This window comes from Bubalus kerabau, chromosome 10 (assembly GCF_029407905.1).
Source record: "Bubalus kerabau isolate K-KA32 ecotype Philippines breed swamp buffalo chromosome 10, PCC_UOA_SB_1v2, whole genome shotgun sequence".
Taxonomy (NCBI): domain Eukaryota; kingdom Metazoa; phylum Chordata; class Mammalia; order Artiodactyla; family Bovidae; genus Bubalus; species Bubalus kerabau.
In genome coordinates this window covers 33,957,408-33,984,086 of record NC_073633.1, presented here as the reverse complement: position 1 = coordinate 33,984,086, position 26,679 = coordinate 33,957,408, and the positions used below count along the sequence as shown (strand labels likewise).

General features: G+C 42.2%; 1 protein-coding gene across 1 annotated transcript in view; it reads left to right on the top strand.

The window, feature by feature from the left end:
* Positions 1 to 26,679, top strand: part of RYR3 (ryanodine receptor 3) — a 461,910-nt gene that overhangs the window by 69,123 nt on the left and 366,108 nt on the right. The window contains exon 3 of the mRNA XM_055538999.1: positions 18,153 to 18,272. Within this exon, the coding sequence (XP_055394974.1) occupies positions 18,153 to 18,272 (120 nt within the window). The remainder of the gene's footprint in view (positions 1 to 18,152; positions 18,273 to 26,679) is intronic.

Here is a 26,679-nt window from a genome sequence, read left to right as displayed (position 1 = left end):
CCAAGAAGGACAGTACTAAAGAATGCTCAACCTACCAACTGTTGAATTCGTCTCCCATACTAGTAAGGTTATGCTCAAAATTATGCATGCTAGGCTTCAGCAGTACATGAACTGCCAGATGTATAAGCTGGGTTTAGAAAAGACAAGGGAACCAGAGATCAAATTGCCAACATTCGCTGGATCATAGAGAAAGCAAGGGAATTCCAGAAAATCGTCTACCTCTGTTTCATTGACTACACTAAAACCTTTGACTATGTGGATCATAACAAACTGTGGAAAACTCTTAGAGATGGGAATAGCAGACCACCTTACCTGTCTCCTGAGAAACCTGTATGCAGGTCAAGAAGCAACAGTTAGAACCTTGTGTGGAAAAACTGACTGGCTCAAAATTGAGAAAGGAGTATGACAACACCTTTTATTGTCACCCTATTTAACTTATAAGCAGAGCACATCATGCAAAATGCTGGGCTGCATGAGTTACAAGCTAGAATCAAGATTGCTGGGAGAAATATCAACAACTTCAGATATGCATATGATATCACTTTAATGGCAGAAAGTTAAGAGGAGGTAAAGAGCCTCTTGATGACGGTGAATGAGGAGAGTGAAAAAGCCAGCTTAAATCTCAACATTCAAAAAACTAAGAACCTGGCTTCTGGTCTAATCCGTGGTAGATAGAAGGGGAATAGAAGGAAGAGGTGACAGATATCCTCTTCTTGGGCTCTAAAGTCGCTGAGGATGATGGCTGCAGCCATGAAATTAGAAGACAGCTGCTTCTTGGCAGGAAAGCCATGACAAAACTAGACAGTGAATTAAAAAGTGTATTAAAAAGCAAAGACATCACTTTGCCGACAAAGATCCATATAGTCAAGGCTATGGTTTTTCCAGTAGTCATGTACAGATGTGAGAGCTGGACCATAAAGAAGGTAGACCACCAAAGAATTGATGCTTTCAAACTGTGGTGCTGGAGAAGACTCTTGAAAGTCCCTTGGACTGCAAGGAGATCAAACCAGTCAATTTTAAAAGAAATCAACCTGAATATTCACTGGAAGGACTGGTGCTTAAGCTCCAGAACTTTGGCCATCTGATGCAAAGAACCAACTCATTGGAAAAGACCCTGATTCTTAGAAAGCTTGAGGGCAGGAGGAGAAGGGGGTGACAGAGGAGCAGATGGTTGGATGGCATAGCCAACTCAATGGACATGAATTTGAGCAAACTCTGGGAGTGAAAGGCAGGGAAGCCTGGCATGCTGCAGTCCATGGGGTCACAAAGAGTCTGACACAACTTGGCTACTGATCAACAGTATGGTAGTGAATGGCAGGGATGGGTGGTAGCCAAAAAGAATGACCCTGGGGCTTGAAGTTCTATTTGCACTTGATTAAGATAAAGAAACATTTGGGTGTTTATATCTTATTTAGGAAAGAGGAAACTACTCCTTTTTTTTTTTTTTTTTAAATTTTATTTTATTTTTAAACTTTACATAACTGTATTAGATTTGCCAAATATCAAAATGAATCCACCACAGGTATACATGTGTTCCCCATCCTGAACCCTCTTCCCTCCTCCCTCCCCATTCCATCCCTCTGGGTCGTCCCAGTGCACCAGCCCCAAGCATCCAGTATCGTGCATCGAACCTGGACTGGCAACTCATTTCATACATGATATTTTACATGTTTCAATGCCATTCTCCCAAATCTTCCCACCCTCTCCCTCTCCCACAGAGTCCATAAGACTGTTCTATACATCAGTGTCTCTTTTGCTGTCTCGTACACAGGGTTATTGTTACCATCTTTCTAAATTCCATATATATGCGTTAGTATACTGTATTGGTGTTTTTCTTTCTGGCTTACTTCACTCTGTTGAATTAAAGTCTTCCAGCTATACCACTACCAGCCCTAGTACGGTGAGAAATTGAACAACAGCATGACAAGATGGGAGCGGAGTCAGTTATGAAATTACTGAACTGCTTTCTTCACCAGGAGGCCTTGGTACAGTAGGAAGGATGTGGGTTTGGAATCACACTGAACAAGATTTAAATCCCTACTCACTAACTCAGATGCATTTTTGTCTTCTCAGGACCTAGTAGTGCATGGCATATAATAGGCATTAATGAATACTTCATAAATTAATGAATAATGGATGAACAAAAGCAATAACGTCTGACTCTAGGCCATTACTTACCACTTCTGAGCCTATGCCCAAGTGGCTCTGCCTGTACGATGTGCATACTGATGACTAACGTGATGAGGTTCTTGAAATGTTACAAAATATGAAGTTTTTAAACCTGCACCTGGTGGGTTCTCCTTGTATTTAATTTGCCTACTAGCACATACCTTTCCTCAGTGCTGTGTATTCACTGATTGGTGATAGCAAGTTCCTCACTGAATTGAAAGCATCAAGTATGAGAAATTTTTGCACACAGTAGTCACCTTTTAACCCCAGATTAGACTCTGAGAATGAAACACTGAGTTCTGCTCCAGGAGGATGTGTCCAGGTGAATCCCTGTTAATAGAAACAGGCTTGTCTTGGCTCTCATGAGTCCCCTGCTTTTTCGTGAAGTGTGTCTTATGATCCCAGACAATGTCTGGTTTTGGTGCTCTTGGTCCACAGCTGTTTACTCAGCTCTGACCATTCTGATCCACCCTTTCTCCCCACCTTCATGATTTTCATTTAACTAGCATATATGGCATGTTGGCCATATGGTTATTAATGTGGAATGTGAAAGTGTTAGCTGCTCAGTCATGTCTGACTCTACGACCCCATGAACTGTAGCTCACCAGGCTCCTCTGTCTATGAAATTCTCCAGGCAAGAATACTAGAGTGGGTAGCCATGCCCTTCTCCGAGGGATCTTCCCAACCCAAGGATCGAACCCAGGTTCCCCACATTGCAGGCAGATTCTTTACCATCTGAGCCACCAGGGAATACCATACAAACAAGATGCAGATGAGCAGGATATTATCCTTGCCTGCCGAGCAGAAAAAGATCTGGTAAGGGAGATTTTAACAAGAAATCCAAGAGTTACAATATGGAGGAGTCAGTTCTCTGATAGAAACACATACAGGAGTTCAATCAGGAGAGAGAAAATGTCAGGAAGGAGAGAGAAGTATCTCAACCATTCCTGTGTTCTTCTGTCTTACTCAGATTCCTCTGATTCTGAATTATACCATCTTATATCATTGTCTCTGCAAACCACTGCCACCTAAAGCCTAGTTGAGCTGATCTGTATGACCACATTGTCATCCACTTGGATTGGGGGCTCCAGGAGGGCAGACGCCTCACCTTTGTATATACCACTTCACCCCAGGCCATGAAACAGAATCTGGTGAAGCAGTAGGCACACAAGTATTTCTTGCATGACTGAATGTAAGCTGGATGAAATGGATATTTTTTTTTTTTTTAAAGAAACTACCCCTGGACAGTTGATAGGGTTTTATGCACCATTAAATGACGAGAACACTTCTTTTGCCTTTAAGTGACCTATTTTCAAAGACTTTCCTTCTCAATGTCAGTCCATAAATTTCATTATAGTCTACTAACTTCATCAAGCATCTTTTTTGAGAGAGGAACAGTGTTCCCTAGCTATTAGATTGTGTATGAAAATTGCTAGATGCTTTGTTCTTGCTTTCAGATGCAACCTCTGTCAGTAAGTTGGTATGCACACAGAGTATATACTACATGTAGGGTATTTTAGTTCAGTGTGCTTTTTCTACAAATCTTAAAGGGGAAAATTTCAGAAAGTTCACCATCTGAGGCGCTACCTTATGCCAGTAGAGAGAAACTCAATGCTTAGTTTATGTCTAAGAAACAGAAGCAGATGGTACTGTGGCCTACTCCCCCAAGCATAGGGATTGTTAGAAGATCTGATTTAAAATGGGTGAACTGCCACAGGTGAATTACATAGCCCAGGGAGGTGTTATACTTCAAGTCAGAAACCAAAGATCCCAGAATCAATGGCAAAATTAAAGGAAACTGACTTAAAGACTAGATCTAATGTAAAAATGTAGGTCTCACTGCACAGTTCATCAGGGTCTCCCAGTAGTGTCCTTGGTAGAGTCAGAATTGGATACTCTTTGTCTCTTTCTGGGGTTTCAAGGCTCATGGTTTCTCAAGATGAAGGTGGCTTGCAAATGCATCAGCAGTTATAATACAAACATGGGAAATTAAAAAGTGTGCTGTTTAAACTCCCTATTTATTTTTTTAAAGCTTAAAATTTTTTTTATTTTATATTGTAGTATAATTGATTTACAATATTTTGATGGTTTCAGGTGTACAACAAAGTGATTTAGCTACATCTGTACATATATCTCCAGTACTCTTGCCTGGAAAATCCCATGGATGGAGGAGTCTGGTGGGCTGCAGTCCATGGGGTCGCTAAGAGTCAGACACGACTGAGCGACTTCACTTTCACTTTTCACTTTTGTGCATTGGAGAAGGCACTGGCAACCCACTCCAGTGTTCTTGCCTGGAGAATTCCAGGGACGGCGGAGCCTGGTGGGCTGCCGTCTATGGGGTCGCACAGAGTCGGACACGACTGAAGCGACTTAGCAGCAGCAGCAGTACATATATCTATTCTTTTTCAGATTCTTTTTCATTATAGGTTATTACAGGATATTGAGTGCTACACAGTAGGTCCTTATTGATTATCTATTTTGCCTAGAAAATCCCATCGACGGAGGAGCCTGGTAGGCTGCAGTCCATGGGGTCGCGAAGAGTCGGACATGACTGAGCGAATTCACTTTCACTTTTCACTTTCATGCATTGGAGAAGCAAATGGCAACCCACTCCAGTGTTCTTGCCTGGAGAATCCCAGGGACGGGGGAGCCTGGTGGGCTGCTGTCTGTGGGGTCACACAGAGTCAGACACGACTGAAGCAAATTAGCAGCAGCAGCAACTCTAATCTTAGTTCTTTGTAGGTTTTTTTTTTTTTTAGCTTTATTATGGAAAATTTTAAACATACAGAAGTAGAGAAAATAGTATAAGAAATCTCATGAACCCATTGCCTATCTTCCAGCTATTTTTAACTCATGGCCAATATTTTTTGCGCCCTTTCCATGTCTCCTTGCCACTTATTATTAGGATATACTCAGGCATTATATCAGAGAAGGAAATGGCAACCCACTCCAGTACTCTTGCCTAGAGAATTCCGTGGACAGAGCAGCCTGGTGGGCTGCTGTACATGGGATCGCCCAGAGTCAGACACGACTGAAGCGACTTAGCATGCATGCATGCATTGGAGAAGGAAATGGCAACCCACTCCAGTATTCTTGCCTGGAGAATCCTAGGGACAGGGGAGCCTGGTGGGCTGCCATCTATGGGGTCGCACAGAGTCGGACACAACTGAAGCAATTTAGCAGCAGCAGCAGCAGCAGCAGTGGGTGTATGTTAATCCCAATCTCCTAATTTATCCCTTCCCCTCTTTCCTCTTTGGTAACTGTAAATTTGTTTTCTAAGTTTGTGAGTCTGTTTCTGTTTTGTAAATAAGTTCATTTGTATCATTTGAGCGGGGGAGGGGGGGATTCCACACATAAGTGGTAGCATATGATATTTATCTTTTTCTGTCTGACTTAAGATAATTTCTAGGTCCATCCATATTGCTGCAAATGGCAAGATTTCATTCTTTTATGGCTAATATTCCATTCTGTGTGTATATATACACACACACACACACCCACAAATATCTATATGTATGTATGTATACACATGCCATATCTTCTATATCCATTCCTCTGTCGGTGGACATTTAAGTTGCTTCCATGTCTTGGCTATTGTATCAGTGCCATAGTGAACTAGGGGCGAACGTATAATTTCAAATATGGTTTTCTCTGGACACCTCATGCGAAGAGCTGCCTCATTGGAAAAGACCCTGATGCTGGGAGGGATTGGGGGCAGGAGGAGAAGGGGACAACAGAGGATGAGGTGGCTGGATAGCAACACCGACTCGATGGATGTGAGTCTGAGTGAACTCCGGGAGTTGGTGATGGACAGGGAGGCCTGGCATGCTGTGATGCATGGGGTCGCAAAGAGTCGGACACGACTGAGTGACTGAACTGAACTGAACTCAACTGGATATATGCTCAGGAGTGGGATTGCAGAGTCATATGATAATTCTATTTTTAGTTTTTTAAGGACCCTTCCTACTGTTCTCTATGGTGGCTGCACCAATTTACATACCCATCTTTTTCAAATTAGGTTCAGAGCAATGTTAGATCCACAGACCTACCTTTCCCTGTCATGACTATTATCAACCCTTGCTCCCTCTTATACATCAAACATCATGATTGCTTTAGTAGTCTAGCTTTTTCTGCTCACTCTTTACCCCGGCTGATGTGTCTGAAGAAGAAAGAAACCAAAGGGGTATGTGTATGCTCCTGGGTATGGTCACTCACTTGCTTTGGGGGAGAATATTCAAAATATCAAGTTATGTACAATTTTATTGGGGAAAAAAAAAAAGCAAACCTTCCTGTGGAGCCTGAAATTGCCTGGTACCAACTCGATCTTTATTTTTCTACCCTGTGAGGATCGGAAATTTAAATACATTGAGCATTATTTCTTGGAGAAGATGTTACGGGTCACTGCATTCTTCCATGTCGGCTAGCAGCCTAGTGTACCTGACAGGGAGTGAACTGCGCATGGGAACCCTAGTGCCTGCAGATCTCCCTAATCAACTCAGGGAAGGCTTTCTCCCTTTGCCTTCTTCTCTGCAAGTTCCAAAAGGACCAAGCCATGGGGGAGGCTGCGGCAACTGTATCATCAGACTTCAAATTCAGTCTTCTTGGCAGTGGGAAAAGTTATCAAGAGAAAACAGGACACTCTTTCCAGGTCCCTGCCTGCAGGCTGTGGGTTGCTTCTTTTGTTTGTCAGCCTTTAACATAAACCCTTAATCCCAGACGAGTCTGAGGAATGATTGCACAATTCCTGCAAAGGAATAAACCACTAGTCTTTTTCTCGGGGCTGAGTACCTATCTTGTAGGGTTTCCCAGATGGCTGAATGGTAAAAAGAAGCCACCTGCCAACACAGAAGACTCAGGAGATGCAGGTTTAGTCCCTGGGTTGGGAAGATCCCCTGGAGAAGGAAATGGCAGCCCACTCCAGTATTCCTGCCTGGATAATCCCATGGACAGAGGAGCCTGACAGGCTACAGTCTGTGGGGTCGCAGAGAGTCAGAGAAGACAGAGTGGCTGAGCACATACTCATGTACCTTGTACCAGGCACTGTTGTGCACACTGGAGATACAGTGGTGCCAAAACACTATCAATGGAGGTTACGTTCTAATGAGGAGGGAATAGATAAGAAACAAACAAGTACATGTTCTTAGGTGGTAAGTGCTAGTGGGGAAGGAAGGCAGATGAAGCAAGATGGAAAGTGCGGAGTGGGAATGGGGGTGTAATTTTATAGAGGGAGGGCCTCTCTGATAAACTGACACTGAGCAGACACCTAAGGGAAGTGAGGAAGGAGCCCTGCGGGGAACTGGAGAGGAGCATCCTTGGCAAAGAAAGAGCCAGGGCAAAGGATGGGAGGGTGGAGCATGCTTCAAAAATCTAAGCTCCTAGAACCAGGCCAGTACAGCTGAGACTAAGCAAGCAAAAGAAGAGAGATCACAGGCAAGTGGGGCTGTTTTTAGGACCACAGTAAGAATCCTGCCATTTTGCTGAGTAAGACAGAAAGCCACTGAAGAGTTTTGAGTAGTGGGGAGATAGGATCTCAGTAAAAAACCTTCCTCTAGCTAGTGTGTAGGGAAGAGAGATGAGGGGGAAATAAGTTCAGAGGTGCTTGCAGTAATCATGTCAAGAGGTGATGGTGTGACCAGGTGGTGTGGTGAGGAGGATGCAAGCTGGTCCAGTCACGTAGATTTTGAAGATAGATTTGGTAGGATTTGTTGCTGGTGTGGAAGTGAGGTGAGAAAAAAGGGAATTAATTCAAGATTTTTCTTTTGCCTGAGTGCCTGAAGAATGGAGTTGCCATGTCCTGAGATAGACCATCAGGAGGAACATACAAGGGACATGATTATGAGTTGAACCTGTTAAGCAATTGGAGATAAAAGAAGTTTAAGCAGGTTATACAAATTTGAGAGTCATTAAGTATTAATGACTGGAGCTTCCTTGGCAGCTTCAGTGTTAAAGAACCCGCCTGCCAATGCAATACACCAGGGTTTGATCCCTGGGTCAGGAGGATCCCCTGGAGAAGGAAATGGCTACCCACTCTAGTATTTCTTGCCTGGAAAATCCCATGGACAGAGGAGCCTGGCAGGCTACATACAGTCTATGGGCTTGCATAGTGTTTAGACACAACTTAGTGACTAAACAACAACAATATTAATGACTACACGTGATTTTTAAAGCCATGAAACCAAATGATATCACCAGAGAGGAGAGTTCAGGTAAGGAAAAGAACTCTGAAGAATAATGTGGGGGCACAGCTCCCACATTACAGAGGAGAAGATGGGGCGTGGCCAACCAAGGAACCTGAGAAGGAGATGCTCTCAAATAGGCGCAACATGCAAGAGAAAGTCTGCCCTATGAGCCAAATGATGACTGTATTTTACAAAGGAAGGAATTATCAACTCTATCAATTTTGTCTCTTGGATCCTGGCATTTCCATTTTATTGCATTGTGCAACAAGCAATGAGTAGTAAGGAACCAGAGATAGTAGCTTAATAATTTTTAAAATGGGATTAAGAATATCTGTAGGTCTCATTGAGCCATTGTAGAAGTGAACAGGATATTACAGAGCCTTATATAACATTCCAACTGTTTCCATGTTGACATTCTAGACTATACAAGGAAGGAAATGCAGAAATATCTTCATGATGCAATTTTTAATATGTAAGTATTTTGTTAATATTACTAGTTTTCAATGTATATGGTTCTTTCATTAAATTCACAAGTATCTGTGCTTTCCTACTCAGTGCCAGACACTGAGGATTCACAGGGAAATGAGAGGTTCCTGCCCCTGAGGAGCTTAGAATCTGAGGAAGCAAATAGTTAAAATGATTGATACCTAGGGCACAGTAGATCGCCAGTACTGTTAATCCTTATGAAACAGTCTGTAGATGGTCCTGTCACCCCAATAACCCACTTATTTTTCATTTAAGAGATGCTTTTGGGTAAAGCCTTGGAATAAGCTCTCTCACCCATGTCTGTATATATATTTAGCAGGTAGCTCTAACTGTATCAGTTCCCAAAATAGTGCCTGCTGTTCAAGAAGAGTGGCGAGGCCACATATTCCTTTTTAAAGCAATAAATGGTTATGGATTGTCCTCTGCAGTCCTGTCTGCACTTAAAGGTAGACCATGAAATCTGCTGGACTGCGCCCTGTCCCACGTGCCCCCGCTCACGAGCTGCTCAGCACCAGTGATGTGCACAGCTAACTATAGGGCTGTCGTCAACTGCCTAATGCTCAACCTTAAATAGGGCTCTCAGCCATTTTGTTTTGTCCCAAAGAGTCCTCTACAAATGACCCAGAGAGAAGAGAGGGAGCCAGGGTGCCCCCGTCCATCAACTCCAAGATGGCAAACACAGACCTTCTCTGGCCCTGGTGCTGGGAGTCAGGGTGTAAGAAAGAAGCAGCAGGAATAGAACAGGCAAGCTCCATTCATTTTCAAGTTCAAAGTTCTCTAGCAGGGTATGGGAAGAACGTTGTCAGAGGCAACCTGTGATAATAGGACATCTCAGCCAAGAGAGCCAAAGGCTGTATATTCTTGTTCAGGGACAATCACTCAGCACCACCCAGGCTGGAGCTATGACAGGAATAGCCAGTGCTTGTGAACCACATGGCTTGGGGGGATGCTGATACACGATATACCTTGGATTTTAATCATCCCCCACCCCCTGCACTGCTACAAGTTTAGGGATGATGTTCACTCCTTCCATCGTTATAGTCATGGGACACTGAGAAATGTGATTTTATTTGATTTTAAGGTCTCTGGCTGTTCTCTCTGGCATCATGCTCTCTGGTTTGGTTACTTTTTGAAGTTGGATCACCATGTGAGAGGGCCAGGATATATTTATTTTTATCAACACCATCACCATGGGCCTTAGAATCAGGAAGACGTATTTCAAATCTATTGCTAAGGTCAGTCTCTTGGAGTCAAGAGCTGTTTTGGCATCATGATCAGGAGGACAGGCTCCTGATTCATGTAATCCCAGGTTCAAGGTTGGAAACTGTTACTTACATGTGGTGTGGTGCTAGGCAAGTTAATTAAGCTCTCTATGCTTCAGCCTCTCTATCTATGAATAGAGAGAATATTAGGGAAGTTGTAAGGACTAAACTGAGGTGCTGGAACATGGTGACACATAGTGACTGTTCATTAAATGTTTATTCATTAAAATTAGCTAAATCCTCAGAGCTTTGGTTTCCTCATTCTTAGAATGGTTGTGTTGTTATGAGTGTTACATCATCTAGGAGGGGAGGCTAGATTTCAGCAGAGTGTCTGGTATAGAATGAATGGTTATTATTATCAGCAATAATAATTAAGCGACAGAAACTAAGAAATTTTGAAATGGGCTCCAAAGCCTCATTATGGCTTCTTCCCCATTCCTTCTTTATGTCAATATCTATTCTCTTTTTATAACTTTACTCAGTTCTGACTTATCAGTGAAGCAGTGACCCCTTCTACAAAAACTGTTGTTCCATGAGAGTAATCTCTTCTTTTAATCAGATTTTGTATTCCAATCAGCCAACATGATTTTACCAAACACATTACATTCCCAGCTTGGATGGGGAAGCTGTTTTCTGCTCTAACAGAGTTTGTAATTAACTGGGGTTGCAAGGTGGAAACATGGCCACTTAATAAGTTATAATTGGGTGCATAATGTGTTTAAAGCACCATGCTTGTGAGTATCCCAATAGGTGTAAAGGTGAACCAGATGGGGACCCTGCCTTCAAGGGGTAAATGGCCAACTGAGAGAAGTTGGGAAAGAGAATGTGGATACAGTCTGTCCAGACTGGATACCAGGCTCCACCCCTTGCCACCAGGAGACCTTAGGCAAGTTACTTAACTGCTCTGCACAGGGGCTTCTCATCTGTCACATGGAGATTACAATATTACCTACATCACAGCATTGACATGAAGTTTAAATGGGTTATTGTCCATAAGACACAGTGCCTGTTACACAGTCAGAGATCAGCAAATGTGAGCCATTTCCAAATATATAACTGGGGATACGGCATATTGTGAATAATCATTATGCAAGAGGACAGTAATAATTGCTATGGAAGTTTGGCAGGAGAGGCATAGTGACCTGGACTTCATAAAGAATATAGTATTTAAGCTGAGCTTGGGAGGCCAGCGAATCTGTGATCACAGGAAAACAGGGCAAATCAAGGCATAGAGGTAGAGATGGCAAAGACGTCTGTAGGGAAGAAGTTGGAACGTGGAGGTCCTTATATATTGGTTTAAGAAATTTATATTTGTTTTGTGGACAGTGTAGAGTCATTGTGGATTTTCAGCAGGAAAATGATGAAGTCAGGGCTGTGCCTCCAGTGAAAGACCAAAGGAAGACTGCTTTGGGTATTGTTATAGCCTTGTTCTGAGCTCTAGAGATCCAGTGTCTGCTTCCTCTGGTCCATATATTGCAGAAGAGGGGAGAGAGAAGACTCAGATAGGAGGTGATGGTGTTTGAGCCTGGGCTGCAGAGGGGTTGGATATGTCATTGACAAATACAGGAATCATAATAAAAAGATGAATACATGGAAAAGGAAGCCTTTTGATACAATGGAACATATTGGTTTGAGGTGTTGAGAAGTCCATGGATCAATAGGTGGAGATTTGGAACTATAGAATGCCATCAGGTTGGAGGTGTGTGTGAGTGTGTGTGCTAAGTTGCTTCAATTGTGTCTGACTCTTTACAACCCTATGGACTGTAGCCCACCAGGCTCCACTGTCCATGGGATTCTGCAGGCAAGGATACTGGATACTGGGTTGCTATGCCCTTGTCCAGGGGATCTTCCCAACCCAGGGATCAAACCCTCATCTCTTATGTCTCCTGCATTGGCAAGCAGGTTCTTTACCACTAGATCTACTGGAGGTACAGATGGCATAATGACTCTCAGAATAAACCTGGAAGCCTGAAGAATGAGTGAGATTTCTAAGGGAAAATGACAAAGGCCCATCCTTGAGTGATCCCTATATTTAGGGGTGGCAGGAGAAAGAGAACATGGGAAGGATCCATCGGAAAGGGAGGAGAACTAGGAGAATATGGAGTTGAATGAAGGAAGGAGGGATTTCAAGAGTTGAACGAAGGAAGGAGGGATTTCAAGGAGGAGCATTCCATGAACTCTGAGCAAGACTTATTTGGGAGATGGGAGGCAATAGGAATGAAGGAAGATAAGACAAGAGGTGGGGGGGAGAACTCAGTGGTGGAGACATTTTCAAAGCCAGGCAGAGACCTTTTGACTTATTTGGTAAAAGAAGGAAAACCTTCTGTGGTCTTATGCAGATTATTTCCTGGGGTCCCAGGAGATTCATAACGCCCACCCAAGGACAGAGGCTGGATCTGAAAGGTCTTACTGTTTCTGATTATTATGCCCTCCAAACTAGTGCTTTCTTCCCTTTAGTTTGCCTCTCTTTCTATTATAGATGGAAGCTATTATTATTTGATATTGACTGAGTTAAGTCTGCTATAAGTCCTATGAAAAAGGAAAAAATTTATGATTGTGTTTCAGTGAAGCAAGGTTCAAACAAGTTGAGAATGTTACCAAAAATAACCCTCATAAATTTATTTATTGTTTGTTTTGATTTTTATTGGAGTATGGTTGCTTTATACTGCTGTGTCAGTTTCTGCAGTACAGCAACATGAATCAGCTGTACTGATTCATATATATTCATGTACACATATATCCCCTCTGAACGGAATTTCCTTCCCATTTAGGTCACTGCAGAGCATCGAGTAGAGTTCTCTATGCCATATAGTTAGGTTCTCATTAGGTGTCTATTTTGTACATAGTATCAACAGTATGTATATATGTCAATCCTGATCTCCTAATTCATCCCACTCCCCTTTTCCCCCTTGATATCCATATGTTTGTTCCCTATGTCTTGATTTCTACTTTGTAAATCATCTATACCATTTTTCTAGATTCTACTTATATGATTTAGTACACAATATTTTTAAAACTCCCCACACTTCAAAGTTGTGGTGTTTTATCTTTCCAAAAAATCAATCATTTTCTTCGCTCAGGTGGAGAAAATAATGACGATGGCAGTGTGCCCTCTTGGAACTGGCCAATTTGCTGAGGGGGAAAGCAAGAATAGTGCAATGAGAAAGCAAGCGAGAGAGAAGAATGCATCTGTAGAGTAAAAGTCCAGTCTTGGATTTTAGAACTGGATTCATTCTAGGTCATGACAAGGAAGTTTCATTAGAGTGTGTTACAAAAACAGAGGGGCAATCATTAGGTCAAGGTATTCATTTCGAATTTGGAAAACTCAGCAGTGGCCACAGGACTGAAAAAGGTCAGTTTTCATTCCAATCCCTAAGAAAGGCAATGCCAAAGAATGCTCAAACTACTGCATAATTGCACTCATCTCACACGCTAGTACAGTAATGCTCAGAATTCTCCAAGCCAGGCTTCAGCAATATGTGAACTGTGAACTTCCTGATGTTCAAGCTGGTTTTAGAAAAGGCAGAGGAACCAGAGATCAAATTGCCAACATCCACTGGATCATGAGAAAAGCAAGAGAGTTCCAGAAAAACATCTATTTCTGCTTTATTGACTATGCCAAAGCCTTTGACTGTGTGGATCACAATAAACTGGAAAATTCTGAAAGAGATGGGAATACCAGACCACCTGACCTGCCTCTTGAGAAACCTATATGCAGGTCAGGAAGCAACAGTTAGAACTGGACATGGAACAACAGACAGTTTCCAAATAGGAAAAGCAGTATGTCAAGGCTGTATACTGTCACCCTGCTTATTTAACTTACATGCAGAGTACATCATGAGAAACATTGGGCTGGAGGAAGCACAAGCTGGAATTAATATTGCTGGGAAAATATCAGTAACCTCAGATATGCAGATGACACCACCCTTATGGCAGAAAATGAAGAAGAACTAAAAAGCCTCCTGATGAAAGTGAAAGAGGAGAGTGAAAAAGCTGGCTTAAAGCTCAACTTTCAGAAAACAAAGATCATGGCATCTGGTCCCATCACTTCATGGCAAATAGAAAGGGAAACAGTGGCAGGCTTTATTTTTTGGGACTCCAAAATCACTGCAGATGGTGACTGCAGCCATGAAATTAAAAGACTCTTAATCCTTGGAAGAAAAGTTATGACCATCCTAGACAGCATATTCGGAGAAGGCAATGGCACCCCACTCCAGTACTCTTGCCTGGAAAATCCCATGGACGGAGGAGCCTGGAAGGCTGCAGTCTATGGGGTCACTGAGGGTCGGACACCACTGAGCGACTTCACTTTCACTTTTCACTTTCATGCATTGGAGAAGGAAATGGCAACCCACTCCAGTGTTCTTGCCTGGAGAATCCCAGGGACAGGGGAGCCTGGTGGGCTGCCGTCTATGAGGTCGCACAGAGTCAGACACAACTGAAGTGACTTAGTAGTAGTAGTAGTAGACAGCATATTAAAAGGAAGAGATATTACTTTGCCAACAAAGGTCTGTCTAGTCAAGGCTATGGTTTTCCCAGTAGTCATGTACGGATGTGAGAGTTGACTATAAAGAAAGCTGAGCATTGAAGAATCGATGCTCTTGAGCTATGGTGTTGGAGAAGACTCTTGAGAGACCCTTGGACTGCAAGGAGATCCAACCATTCCATGTTAAAGGAGATCAGTCCTGAATGTTCACTGGAAGGACCAATGTTGAAGCTGAAACTCCAATCCTTTGGCCACCTGACGCAACCTGACTCATTTGAAAAGACCCTGATGCTGGGAGAGATTGAAGGCAGGAGGAGAAGGGGACGACAGAGGGTGAGATGGTTCGATGGCATCACCAACTCAATGGACATGAGTTTGAGTAAACTCCGGGAGTTGGTGATGGATATGGAGGCCTGGGATGCTGCAGTCCATGGGGTTGCAAGGAGTTGGACACGACTGGGCAACTGAACTAAACTGATTCATTTTGAATAGATTGTCCACAAGAACCTTGAAATTACTTGAGATGATGATTAAAGCAGAGTGGAGAAAGGCTGTGGGCTGGCCTGTCAGGTGTCAGGTCCATTATTAGAATATTAACATATCACCTCTTACAAAACCTGGTGTACTTCATGATACCCTGGAAGAATTCTTTGCCCTTGGAAGGCACTCAATAAATGTAAGTTGAATTCACACAAAAATGTTTATCAAATTCCCCAATTGTCATTAAGAGTCAGATAAAGGATGGGAGAAGTAACTAGTCTGTTGATAGATTGCCAAAGAAGATGTGGAGATTGGCTATCATGTGTCTCAAAATAGAAGATTTTTGGCACCTGAGTTGAAGAGTAATCATCTGAGTTGGCACTGAGGATTGTGAGGGGAGCTAGAGTTTCTGGAAGAAAAGATAACAAAAGTGGGAGAATTTGCAGCCTTCAGTTAACGGGGCTTCCTCAGAAATAGCGTTATCTGGAAATTCCCAGATTTGCTTTAAAGCAAAGGGATAAAGGAAGAGAGATAGCAAGAGGGGAGAAAGCATACATCAGTATAGGGATGAGTAAACTAAATAGAGTTGGTAATGGCCTAGAAGGGGTTGTGTTCTGTGTTCCACTAGGGAGTGAGAGAATTAATGAAATGAGTTAAATTAACTCATCTCATGATTCCAAATGGTACAAAGATCTCCGCGTCAAGCACTCTTTGGCTCCAGATGTCTGTCTGTTGAAGGTTTGTGGTGCTAATAGCTGCTGTCTGGAGGGAAGGCAGGTACAGGCTGACATGCCAGGTGGTGTCTACAGCCAGGTCAGTCCAAGCTGTACAGTTCCAGGCAGCAGGTGGAAAAAAGTGAACGTGTTTGGAGAAGGGTAAGTTGGCCCAGAGCCGCACAGTCACGTGTATCCCCCAGAGTGCTGACTTGGACAGTGCCTGTATGTGAGTGCTCTTCAGGAAGTGGTTACTGAGCCAGGGCAATTCCTCTATTTCTTGAGTTGATTGGTTGCCTAGGTTATGAGGATGTGAATTACAGCACAGGTCAATTTCAGAAGACAAATAGATCCCTGAGGCAGCTAGTGCAAGATGGTTTGGGCACTTTAGGGTGGGAAGAACATGGGAAAGGTGATTATGGAAAGAGATTCTCTAAGACACATATTATAAAGAAAACTTTGTTGACTTTCCCTTTGTGAGAAATCTGGTCCATAGATCCAGTTCTGTGATTTCTAAATGCCTGTTTCCACTGGTGAATGGTACGTGGGTAGGAGATACTTAAAGTATTTCTCAACGGGGGGTCTTCTTGACATTTTGGATGGAAAAATTATGTGTTTTGAAGACTGCCTCTTGCAGTACAGACCTTTGAACTGCAACGCCCATTTCGTGGCACCTTTCTGAAGTTTTGACAGCTCAGAATCCTCCCCCATTCCCTGTGCCCCCCAGGGGGATGGTATTGGGCCTGGGATCTGGGGGATACTCTGCCTGGGGAAAAACTTCATTTTTTTCAGAGATCCCCCTGAGCCCACATTTCGAGAGAAGTGATATTCTGGAGTTTTCTTCTGTCTTAACTCAAATGAAGACTGAATTCTGAAGCAGAGGCTTGAATTTATTACTGACTCAATTTAGTGATGAACAGTGACATTTCAGGGCTAGTGAAAGGATGGAGCCTTTTTTATTCCCTCAATGTTCACCTCATATGTCTGTGATTTGTGATGTCTAAAATTTCCCTGTCGCCCCTGGCCAATCCCTGGGCATTGCAGACCTCTTTGTGGGGGTTGGTCCTACTGAATCTCTTCATGTTCCCACCACACAGAGGATTTCATTTTTCTATGTGACTAGATCTGTTGTAGGCACAGTGGAGGAAAAAGCATGTCTATTTAGTGTGCCTTTCCAGTACTGTAGGATAGGATTGACACTAAGACAAGGGGATCTGGGACTGAGATGGGAAACAGGAGAGCAAGCGCTGAGAAGAAGCACTTCCACCTGGCGTGCCTCTGGTTCCCCCTTTAATTCAACCATGCCTGGAAGTCTTCTTTGATGTTTGAAACCCGAGGTCAAGTGGCGGTGGAGAGAGAGCATGTGGACTGACAGTTTGGAGGAGCAAGGATGGAGGGATGGGGAAGGAAGAGGTTTGCCGCTCATCATCAGGCAGGGTTGTGCAGGGGGTGATCATGTTCCTGTAAATGGAGGTCAGCCTCATTTCTGGACCATCAAGCAGAGGAATGCCACTCAAACAAGGTGTCTGCAACTGGAGGAGGACTGCTTTTGAGGCTGCCGCCTAGGAGGAAGGTCCTCTCCTTGGCTCTTCTATTTGACCACTCCTCCTTCCAGCCTGGATCCTCAAGGCTTCTCTCAGTCTTCCTTTCCTTTTAATCTTCCTTAGATGCATATCTAAAATGCATCTCCTTTCCCATATAGATTATTACAGAGTATTGAGTAGAGTTCCCTGTGCTATATATGTTTGTATTTATCTGAATCACTTTGCTGTGCACCTGAAACTAACACCACATTCTCAGTCAGCTATAACTCAATATAAAAGATAATTTAAAATTAAAGGCATCTGCTGGTACCCTCCACAGCCTCCTCTGTCATCTCTGGCGAATGCGTTTCACTGCATATATCCCTCTCCTCCAACAAAACATGTCTCTTTCCAGCCTGTCATAGAATGGACCTTCCCTCCACAGATCCTGCCTCCCTCTGATCTCTGCTGCCATCTCAGTTTCCCTCATTGTTTAATTGTTTATTTGGAGAAATTGCTTAGGTTTAGTTTGAGGTTCCCTCAAGGGTTGAAATCCTCTGCTTACCTAGATGGTGTGCAGTTTGTACATTTCAGAAGTGAGGCTCACTCTGTGAACTTAAGTAGTACCTCTCTTCCAAGACCTTGCTACCCCACTCCCCAGAGATGAGTAGAATCCTGACTCAGGGGAGAAGCTCAGGTATGCCATGCGAGGAACAAACTCTCCTTTATCTAATATTCAAAGGCATGTGCCCCTCAGCGGACCTGATGAAGATGCAGCAGGGTGCCCTAGGGGCTTGGCTCTGCATTGGGAGGTAGTCCCTTGGTCCTCACATGGGTCTCTGTTCCCCTGGCAGGAAGATGAAGTGGTCCTCCAGTGCATCGCCAACATTCACAAGGAGCAAAGGAAGTTCTGCCTGGCAGCCGAGGGACTTGGGAATCGCCTGTGCTTCTTGGAACCCACTTCAGAAGCCAAGGTGAGATTGACCGTCTGCTCTGCACCTTCCCTCTTGGCCTCCCAAGCAGTCGTCCGGGGATGGGACTGCTGGGAAGTGATGATGAGGGTGAGGAGGGTGGTGAGGAAGAAATTCGAAAGATATACTTATTTTTGAAATGGGAAGCAGATCCCATAACTCTCCCCAGCTTAGAAAGTTATACAGTGGAAGCCCAGAGGAATGCAAAGAATTAATAGTACCTATCTTTAAGTGTTCAGCAGCACATGGGGGAGACGCCTTGGGGTCACTGTCAGTCTTCAGGGAGAAGATGCTTTTATTACTCCCCAAACACCTTCCTTGTTGTTAATTCCTAGAAATCTGAGTGTGTTTTCTTTACTCCCAGCTATTGTTTTATTGCCTCAGAGATTCGTGGGTCCCTGGGCCTGTGTCTCACAACAAGCTCATCACTTTCAGTTGCGCCTGGCTGAAGTGGTTGTAACTGCCTGCTGTGACCCAGGGGCAGAGATGAATGTTTGCTCTGGTCCCTGCCTGTGTGGGGGCATGTAGTGTTATCCCTCCTCAGTGAAACTTTGCTTCCTCCATTTTCATTTGCTTTCTACTTTTCACAAACTGTATGTCAGGTGGATCTGTGTGCCCATATTCTCACAGTACTTTGCAGTCCTGGAAAGACCTTTATATCAGTCAGGGTTTTCTAGAGAAACAGAAGAAATAGGATCTCTTCCTTTTTCTGGACAGGTGGATGGATGGGTGGATGGATGGATACAGATTTATTTTAAGGAATTGACTTATGCAGTTTTGAGGTCTGGGAAATCTGAAATCCATAGGTCAGATCAACTAGAAACTCAAGAGTTGAATCTGTCTTAAGGCAGACAATTTTTTCCTCCAAGAAACCACAGGTTTTATTCATAAGGCCTTTGAATGATTGAGGAAAGCCCACCCACATTATCAAGGGTAATAATCCCTTTTAAAGCCAACTGATTGTAGATGTTAATTATATGTACAAAGTATCTTCACATCAAAACCTTGATTGGTGTTTGATTAAATAACTGAATGCTATAGTCTAACCAAGTTGGCACACAATTATCCATCACCACACCCCCATACTCAGTTTTTCCTATAGCATGTTTTAAATCAGAAAATGGTGATATTTTCCAGCAAAGCCACCTGATTAGTATTTCATTTCTCCATGTTAACATATACAGCACAGAGACATATAGTTTGGCTAAATCCTAGCACATCAAGTGTGCCCCATGGTGGCCACGCCTCCCTGAAGCCCCTCTGCTCTTCATCACTTGCCTCTCTCCCATGTAGGGAGGTCCCTGGTCCATGAGCACAGGCATCTGTCAGTAGCATGAAGGACAGAGTCACATTCAAATAAATGGCAGAGCAAAGAGACAAAGAAGATTTTTATCTTTTAGCAGTCTTAGGTTTGATTTCCCTGAGGTCTTTCCTCATTTACTTTTGCTCTTAGCTAGGTATTTTTCTCTTCATTCCCAGCAGTCTGGGATAATAGGAAAATCATTAGATTATAAGTCAAGAAGTTGATTCTCAGCCATTAGCTCATCATGTGACCATGAGCAAGTCACTCAGTTTTGTTTCCAGCTTTTTCATCTTCCAGATAAGATGAAGTCTGGGGTAATGAAAAGAACATTGGTCTGAATTAGAAACCCATGGTGCCATTTGCTAGTCATCCATTGAGTAAGGTATAGGACATCAGTTTAGGGCATTGCTCTGGAGCCAGACTCTGAGTCTGAATCCTGTGTTCACCACTCACCAGCTAAGCTAGGGCCTTGAGCAATGTACCTCACCATTCTGAACTTAGTTTTCTTCATCTGCTTAATGGAAATTTAGTAGTAACAACTTAAGAATGTTGTTACTAAGATTTAAATTAGTTAATATTTGTTTAGCAGTCCATGGGGTCGCACAGAGTCGGACACGACTGAAGTGACTTAGCAGCAGCAGCAAACTCTATTTCAGTTCAATTCAGTCGCTCAGTCATGTCCGACTCTTTGCGACCCCATGAATCACAGCATGCCAGGTCACCCTGTCCATCACCAACTCCCAGAGTTCACTCAAAATCATGTCCATCGTGTGAGTGATGCCATCCAACCATCTCATCCTCTGTCATCCCCTGTTCCTCCTGTCCCCAATCCCTCCCAGCATCAGAGTCTTTTCCAATGAGTCAATTATTTGCATGAGGTGGCCAAAGTATTGGAGTTTCAGCTTTAGCATCAGTCCTTCCAATGAACACCCAGGACTGATTTCTTTTAGAATGGACTGGTTGGATCTCCTTGCAGTCCAAGGGACTCTCAAAAGTTTTCTCCAGCCCCACAGTTCAAAAGCATTAATTCTTTGGCACTCAGCTTTCTTCACAGTCCAAATCTCACATCCATACATGACCACAGGAAAAAACCATAGCCTTGACTAGAAGGACCTTTGTTGGCAAAGTAATGTCTTTGCTTTTCAACATGCTATCTAGGTTGGTCATAACTTTCTTCCCAAGGAGTAAGCAGTCTTTTAATTTCATGGCTGCAATCACCATCTGCAGTGATTTGGGAGCCCAAAAACATAAAATCTGACACTGTTTCCACTGTTTCCCATCTATTTCCCATGAAGTGATGAGACCAGATGCCATGATCTTCGTTTTCTGAATGTTGAGCTTTAAGCCAACTTTTTCACTCTCCTCTTTCACTTTCATCAAGAGGCTTTTTAGTTCCTCTTCACTTTCTGCCATAAGGGTGGTGTCATCTGCATATCTGAGGTTATTGATATTTCTCCTGGCAGTCTTGATTCCAGCTTGTGCTTCTTCCAGCCCAGCGTTTCTCCTGATGTACTCTGCATATAAGTTAAATAAGCATGGTGACAATATACAGCCGTGACGTACTCCCTTTCCTATTTGGAACCAGTCTGTTGTTCCATGTCCAGTTCTAACTGTTGTTTCCTGACCTACGTACAGATTTCTCAAGAGGCAGGTCAGGTGGTCTGGTAGTCCCATCTCTTTCAGAATTTTCCACAGTTTATTGTGATCCACACAGTCAAAGGCTTTGGCATAGTCAACAAAGCAGAAATAGATGTTTTTCTGGAACTCGCTTGCTTTTTCGATGATCCAGCAGATGTTTAACCATTGGCTATTGTGATTTACTAGTACCTAGGCCAGATTACCTAAAACAAATTAAAGAGAACTATATATCATAACCTAAGAATTCTTTGCATCCCTCAGATGTAAAATAATAACCCATACCACTCAGAAGTGCATCAGGGATGAGTAAAACCCTTGCTAACACCCATTTGACTGATTGTTCTTATTTTGGTTTTTCATTTTAAATTTAAAACAAGATAACACAACTGAAGAAGTTTTGTAAGAAATGTGTCATCTATGACTGTATTCCCTGTCCCAACTATTTTCATTTTTGTTTTCACTCTGGCCTTTGTCCACATGTACCCGTATATTTTCAAAGTCACACTCATCGTGGATATTCAGACCTCCTGCCTTTTTTCTTTCACATTTCATCCAGTTCCATATTGCTATGTAATCTTAATGGTTATTAAAGAAAAATTCATGTACGTGGTTTTTGTTGGTTTACTCTTGCTTCCTGGATTATTGTCCAGGAGAAGAATTAATGGCAACAGAGTATAAACAACATTAAATTGGTTTTCCAAAAGGATAAACCAGTTGTTAGAGTTGGCACCCATGCTATCATTGCATGAGTGTGTGTCTCTTCTGTATTAGTATGAAGAAAGTGCACCATGAGGGCTTCTCACAGAAAAACAGGATAAGTTCATGGAAAGGATAGATAGGTCTTCAGAATTCTCTGTCACCACTCCTGGGAGAAGCCTGCTAGATTAACCCATTTTATGTGGCTCCAGGCTTTCCTATAGTCGGCTCCAGCTGTGCACACCCCTCTTCTGTCCTGTTCCCTCCCTTTTCACTAGCTATTTCTCCTAACTCTCTACCATCAGATTTCACAACCAATGGTGCCATTCTTATGCTCTTGGAAACTAATGTTAACTATGCGATGAAATGAGAAGGTGTGTTTTTTCCTGAGCCTGGCAAACTGGTATAAGGTGCAGACCTCAAACGTCACTCTTATCAACTGGCTACAGAGCCAGCTGGTGACCTTGGGCCATCCCAGTCAAGGGTATTTCAACTTAGTCGAGACTCAGAGAGGTAAAATTGAGATGAACTCTAGGGAGAAGAAAGACCTCAGAGAAAGAAGACATGAGATAAGGTACTTAAAAGATATTCTCTGTGTACAAGTCCTGAGAAAAAAAGAGGTCATATTGAAGCAGGGAGCAAGAGGGAAGAAATACAGAAAGCAAAAGTTTTAGAATATCAACACCTGCTATAGACCAGGAACTGCTGAGCACTTGGGAGAGTTCTTGTGACTTTGAGTCTTGTTTGTCATGGCTTTTTCTGAAGGCCCCTGAAATTGCAGATATTAATTCACAGAAGCACCCTTATTCAGCTTTCTGTTCAAATGAGCACAGTGTGAGGAGTTAAAAGGTATTTTGTTTTGTAGGGAAGATTCAGTGTTTAAACCAGGGAGCAGGCAACATTGAAGGGAAATGTTGCTTCTCTGTTTTTATCAATAGCAGCAAATGCTTATGGATGGTCATTTTGTAAAATTATTTATTTTTAATTGGTGGGTAATTGCTTTACAGAATTATGTTGGTTTCTGCCAAGCATCAACATGAATGAGCTATAGGTATATGTCCCCTCCCTCTTGAACATCCCTCCCACCTCCCTCCCCATTCCACCCCTCTAGGTTGTTACAGAGTCCTGGTTTGAGATCCCTGAGTCATACAGCAGATTCCCAGTGGCAATTTATTTTATATATTGACAGTCATTTTTAAGTGGAAAATGTATTCCCAGGAATCAGAAACTGACTATTTTTCCTCTAGTTCTTAATATTGTGTCTCATCTATGTTGTATCTGCAGTGTCCACCAAGAGGTTGCCTTTGGTTCAACTTAACATCCAGACTCGTAAGATGCTGGTAGACCCCAGTCTGCTTAGTAGGACAAGAGCCACAGCTTGCCTACTGGGAAGTGTCAGGCACTTCTGCAGAAATCCTTGCAGCCTCCAGGGTCTGCCTTCTGAATCCCCACCCCAAATGACAGCTCAGGTTCAAAGAGACAAGGTCCACATCAGGCAAGTGTCGAGTCGCCATGGCTTAAAAGGCTCTGTACCACAGGATCTGATGTATCTTGTAACAACTCCACATGCATAGCTTTTGAAGGACCACCCCTGATACAAGGGTCATCACACTTGGGGAATCACAAATAGAGGGCTTTCTATGAAGTACTGGTGATCTTTCCAATCCAGATGCAGGCTACAAATTAGGGATCATTTTCACCCTAAGCAATATTCTCTAGTAACATAATTAGCATATCAGTTTTATCAGGTTGTCCCAAGAACAAAACTGGACAATTAACTGAAGGTCAAATTCTCAGGCAAAAAGAGGAGAGTTTCATATGCCTTACCCCACAGGAATCTAGGTAGTTATTTACGATTATAAGCCAACACCTTTCCAAATCCTGACTTCTACCTTCCTTAATTGTAGAGCACCAAAAACGAAGAAAAATATGGGAACTTTTTGTTGAAAATCAGTTGCAACAGACCAAGGTTTGTTTGTTTCACCAATTTTAGTAATGAAACTGATGTTGATGAAGTGAAACAGTTTACCCTGGTGCCCTTGAAAAGTCAGTGTCACATCTGAACTCTTTGGGCTCTCTCAGAAAAATGTCCCGCCTTTCTGTCAGGGAGCACCGTGTCTTGCTGACCATGGTTTACTCAAAATGGAAAATCCAGTTCAAATCTAATTTTCAAATTGAACATTTTCCAGGAAAATTTTATTCCTATTGTTTTCACCTCCTCTTTTGAAAACTGAAAAAAAATAGTCTCCTGTGGTTTCTGAAAACTTGTATAGGTGCTGAACACCCAGAATTAAACATCTGTGTTTGTGCAAACATCATTGTCAATGACATAAATTAGAACAGAATTCTTAGCTAAAAAAAAAAACAACAAAACCTTATTTTCTGTTGCTTTTATTATCTTCAGCTCAGAAAGATTTACTGTTTACTCCTAAAAAACTAAGTCTGTGCAAATTTATGGAAACAGAGGCTCAGCCTGAAGTTGTATACCTTTTTTTGAACTTCTCAATATAATTTTAGTGTGTAGTCTTCTCTATGGGCTTGAGATCTTATAAAAGCCAAACTATGATAAAACTGTAAAAATCCCATGTCTTTTAATATAGAGATTTAAACATTGAAATTCTGATCTTTTTTTTTTAACATTTATCAAGCATTATAGTCTGTGTGTTGTGTACTGCTGTGGGTGCTTACACACTCTCATTTAGTCTTTACAACCCCATGAAGCAAATATTGTTCTCATTGATTAAAAAAAAAAAGATAAAACAATTTAGACAAAGTTAAGTAACTTCCTGAAAATGGTTCATTCCAAACTCAAATCACTGTCTAATTTCTATAATACTCAGGAATAGAGAGTATTATGATTCTTATTTAATGATAAAGAAGCCATATTTCTTCAAGTGGCTAGATTTTTAAGAATACCCAGGGAGATCTCCATACGCCCTCCCACAACCTTGTCGCATCTGTCCTCTGAACGCCTGACACTCCAAAGTTAGAAATATGTATTTGCTTAAATCAAACAGAATCCATTAAAATGCAAATGCTCTCAGTACATGAAGCAATATTGAAATTTTTATAGCTAACTTTTTTTTATAGATATAAAGATTATCATATTTTTTTCTAGAAAGTACGTTTTTAAAAGAGTGATAAGGCAGATGTATTGTGCCTCTGTATTGGGATATAAGGCACAGAAGCACTGTAAATGGGAGGGGTGTGTCAAAACATCCATTGCTCGCCAGTCCAGGTTCGATGTGCAATACTGGATGCTTGGGGCTGGTGCACTGGGATGACCCAGAGGGAGGGTATGGGGAGGGAGGAGGGAGGAGGGTTCAGGATGGGGAGCACGGGTACACCTGTGGCAGATTCATTTCAATGTTTGGCAAACTAATACAATATTGTAAAGTTTAAAAATAAAATAAAATTAAAAAGAAAATAAATGGAACAAAAAAATTAAATTAAATTAAATTAAAAAAAAAACATCCATTGCATTGATTTATGATGGTTTACCTGTCTTTTCTCCTGCACTCCACCACTCTGTGATCCCCAAAGTTAAAGATGATGTGGGTATACCTTAGAGATATTGCAGGCTTGGATGCAGACCACCACAATAAAGCAAATATCCCAATAAAGTGAGTCACACAATTTTTTTTTTTTGGTTTTCAAGTGCATATAAAAGTTATATTTACATTGTAATATTGTCTATTAAGTGTACAATAGCATTATGTCCAAAAATGTACATACCTTAATTTAAAAGTACTTTATTGCTAAAAAATGTTAACCATCATTTGAGCCATCAGTCAGCTGTAGTAGTAACATCAAAGATCACAGCTCACTGTTACAAATATAATAATTTTAAAGAAGTTTGAAATATTGTGGGAAGTATCAAAACATGACACAGAAACACAAAGTGAGCGAATGTGGTTCACAAATGGTGCCAAGAGACTTGCTTAACATAGGGTGGCCACAAGCCTTCAATTTGCAAAAAAAGGAGGGTGTAATATCTGCCCAATTTGGAACATACTGAATTCAAATGCCTGGAAAACATTCAAGAGGAAATTTTGATAGGCATCTGGATATATGGAGCAGAGAGGTTGAAATGGAGATAATATTTAAGAGATATTGGCTTAAGGTTAGAGAATTATGCTTGGAGAGAGTGAGTGGAAAAATTATGGATTAAGAAGGGAAGAGAAGAGGGCTTGGAAAGTATAGATATTTAAAGATGAGTAGAAGAAGAGAAACAGAATGAGGAGGAGAATCCTAAGAAATCAGAGGGCAAGTAGGCATTTGCAATGTCATAGAAGCCACAGAAACCAAGAGAAGACTGTCAAGGAGTATGGTCCACGTGGTAGAATATCACTTGGAGGCAAAGTAATGTGAGGTTGGGATGTCCATTAGATGTAGTAACATCGAGGCCAATGGCAGTCTTGGTGAGACCTTACTCAACAGGCTGACAAGCGCAGAACCAATTTAGCAGAGGTGAAGTCTAAGTGGAAAATGAGAAAGACAGCCAGTGCAGAAATCTCTGAAAGAGAGTGATGGCTGGAGAGGGTTGGAGGATGGAAGGATTTTTATAATAGAAGAGACTTAAATGTGCTTAAGACTTAAGCATGTTCCCATGCTGATGGAAAGGTACAAGTCGAGAAAGAGAAAAAAAGTGATGCAAAAGAGGGAATGGATGATTTAGTGTGCAAATTGCTGATATAGTGGGGAAAGCTGGTATTAAGAACAGAGGTGAGGAACTGGCCTTCAAACAAAAGAAGAGCTTTTATATCATTGAAG